Source organism: Condylura cristata, unplaced genomic scaffold (genome assembly GCF_000260355.1).
Source record: "Condylura cristata isolate star-nosed mole 26May11 unplaced genomic scaffold, ConCri1.0 scaffold00025, whole genome shotgun sequence".
NCBI classification, from domain to species: domain Eukaryota; kingdom Metazoa; phylum Chordata; class Mammalia; order Eulipotyphla; family Talpidae; genus Condylura; species Condylura cristata.
Window position 1 is genome coordinate 31,081,457 of NW_004567126.1, and position 2,090 is coordinate 31,083,546.

Here is a 2,090-nt window from a genome sequence, read left to right on the forward strand (position 1 = left end):
GCGGTCCAGCCTGCCCCCTCCTCTCCTAGGGAGAACAGGTGGATCGACCAAGTCCACTGCTGAGGGGGCAGTGGGGAGACAGGAGGGGCCTGCTGCGCCCTGGGGTCCCTCCCTGGCCTGGGGTGAAACCCAGGCCTTGGTGATGGCAAAGCTGAGACTGGCCCCGGCCACCGGGAGGCCCCTGTGCACGCTGTTTGGACAGAGCAGCAGTTCTCTGCCCCTGAGCACGCGTCCGCTGTTCGCAGTCGAGGGCCGTGGAAGCGCCAGGCCCCGGCCTCCGACTCCCAGGCTACGCGCTGCGGCCCGGTCGGCGTCGTCCTGCTTCCCCTTCTATCCCCGGCGGCAGATGCCCCCTGGTGCCACTGCGCGCCCCCCGTGGAAGCTGAGTTCTGGGGCGTGGTCCTTGCCACTTCACGGAGGCAGCTGGACCGCGCCTCACTGCGGCCTCGCCCACCAGCCTGTGGCCGCCGGCACCTCCCAGCCCCGCCCACGTCAGTGCCGGGCTGGGGCATCTGTGCCATCTCTGGGCTGAGTGCGAAGCCTGGGCTGGACCTTCTGACCCCGTCAGCCCGCCAGCACACGCTCAGCTTCATGCTCATGCGGATCATAACGTTTGCAAGCTTTGGCCACGTGATGTATTACAAGATAGCTACTTCCCGTCAAGCATTAAGAACTGGGACATTCAGGGCCTCCCCCGGACGCAGGGGTTAAAGTCTCAGCGCTGTCCAGCTGTCTCCAGCTAAGGAAAGTTCGATCCTCGGCCAGGGAGGGACCCCGGGGCGCAGCAGACCTCTCCTGTCTCCCCTCGGCAGTGGGCTTCAGTCCAGCCGCTGTCCTGCTCCCCAACCTGTCTCTGGGGATCCTCTCACCCCCGCCCCCCGCACCCCTGGCTGGTACCCAGCTCTTGTGGGCATAAATAAAATAAAAATACATCTTGAAAGCAAACCAAATACAACGGAGACTTTCAGAGATGGATAGTTCTGAGAGAGATACACGAACAGCTCAGCTTAGGAAAAAGGCCTGACGTGCTCCACACCAGACGCGGAGCTCATGGACCCAGCGGCTCCCGCCCTTGGGGCGCGGGCCAGGGCGCGGCTCCTGCCCTCCAGCTTCTCACCTGTGGTCCAGGCCTGGCGCGGCCTCCCCTCAGGCTGCGCTTCCTGTGGTTGTGGCCTTTGAGCCCGCCCTGCTTCACACATGCAGAAGCGCAGTGTGGAAAGGAAAGGGAAGGAAACCTTAGAACAGACCGCACAGAAGCCAGGGCCTTCCCTGCCATGTTGATAACGTAATAGGGGCACTTTTGTTGTTACGTTTTAATGTGCAGATTTAGTGTAAACATTGGCTTCTTCGGAAGCTAGACGGTTCTGGACCACCTTTCGGCCGGGGGGGGGGGGGGGGGGCCCGGGTGGGCACTGACCCCTCCCTGGATGCGGGCATCTGGGGCCTCACGGCCCGGTTGGGCATCTTCAGGTTCCCGCTCCTGAGGCTGTGTGGACGGACATCAGGCCACTTCCCTCCTGGAGGGCCCGGGGCGCCCAGGCAGGGCCTTGTCCTCCGGCTGCCTCCGTCCAGCGGGCCCCTCCCCGGCTCCCCCCACCCCGCCACGCCTCCTGTCCGCTCCAGGTCCACTTGGGGACGGCTACGTGCAGGCGGATGCCGGAGGCCCCCAAGACTACGAGGACCACCTGTACGTCAACACACAGGGCCTGGATGCCCCCGCGCCCCCGCAGCCTGAGGACAGCCCCAAGAAGGACCTGTTCGACATGCGTACGTAGGCCGCCAGCCGCTTTCGCCCTCTGCGGCGTTCCCGCTCGAGGGGGGGGCGAGGGTGCTTCCCAGGGGACCCCCAGTCTGCGGGGAGGCTGGGTGGCCCCCTCCATGGATGCCCCAGCTCCGTGGGGCAGCAGTTTCTCTCCACGGGGGCTCCGCACCCCAGGGTGTCTGAACTATGCTGCCCCACAGCCCCACTTGATGAGGAAGGGGCTCAGGTGAGTGGTTTGTCCGCGTGGCACGGCTACCTGCCGCTGCCAGCCTGCCCCCTCCTCTCCTAGGGCCCGGGCGGTCCAGCCTGCCCGCCTCTCCTAGGAGCC

The 2,090-nt window shown here is 65.6% G+C and overlaps 1 protein-coding gene across 1 annotated transcript in view; it reads left to right on the top strand.

Annotated features, from left to right (window-relative positions):
- The window catches only part of SHC2 (SHC (Src homology 2 domain containing) transforming protein 2), a 31,356-nt gene that overhangs the window by 20,599 nt on the left and 8,667 nt on the right, over positions 1-2,090 (top strand). The window contains exon 12 of the mRNA XM_012729444.1: positions 1,624-1,771. Coding sequence (XP_012584898.1) covers positions 1,624-1,771 — 148 coding nt within the window. The remainder of the gene's footprint in view (positions 1-1,623; positions 1,772-2,090) is intronic.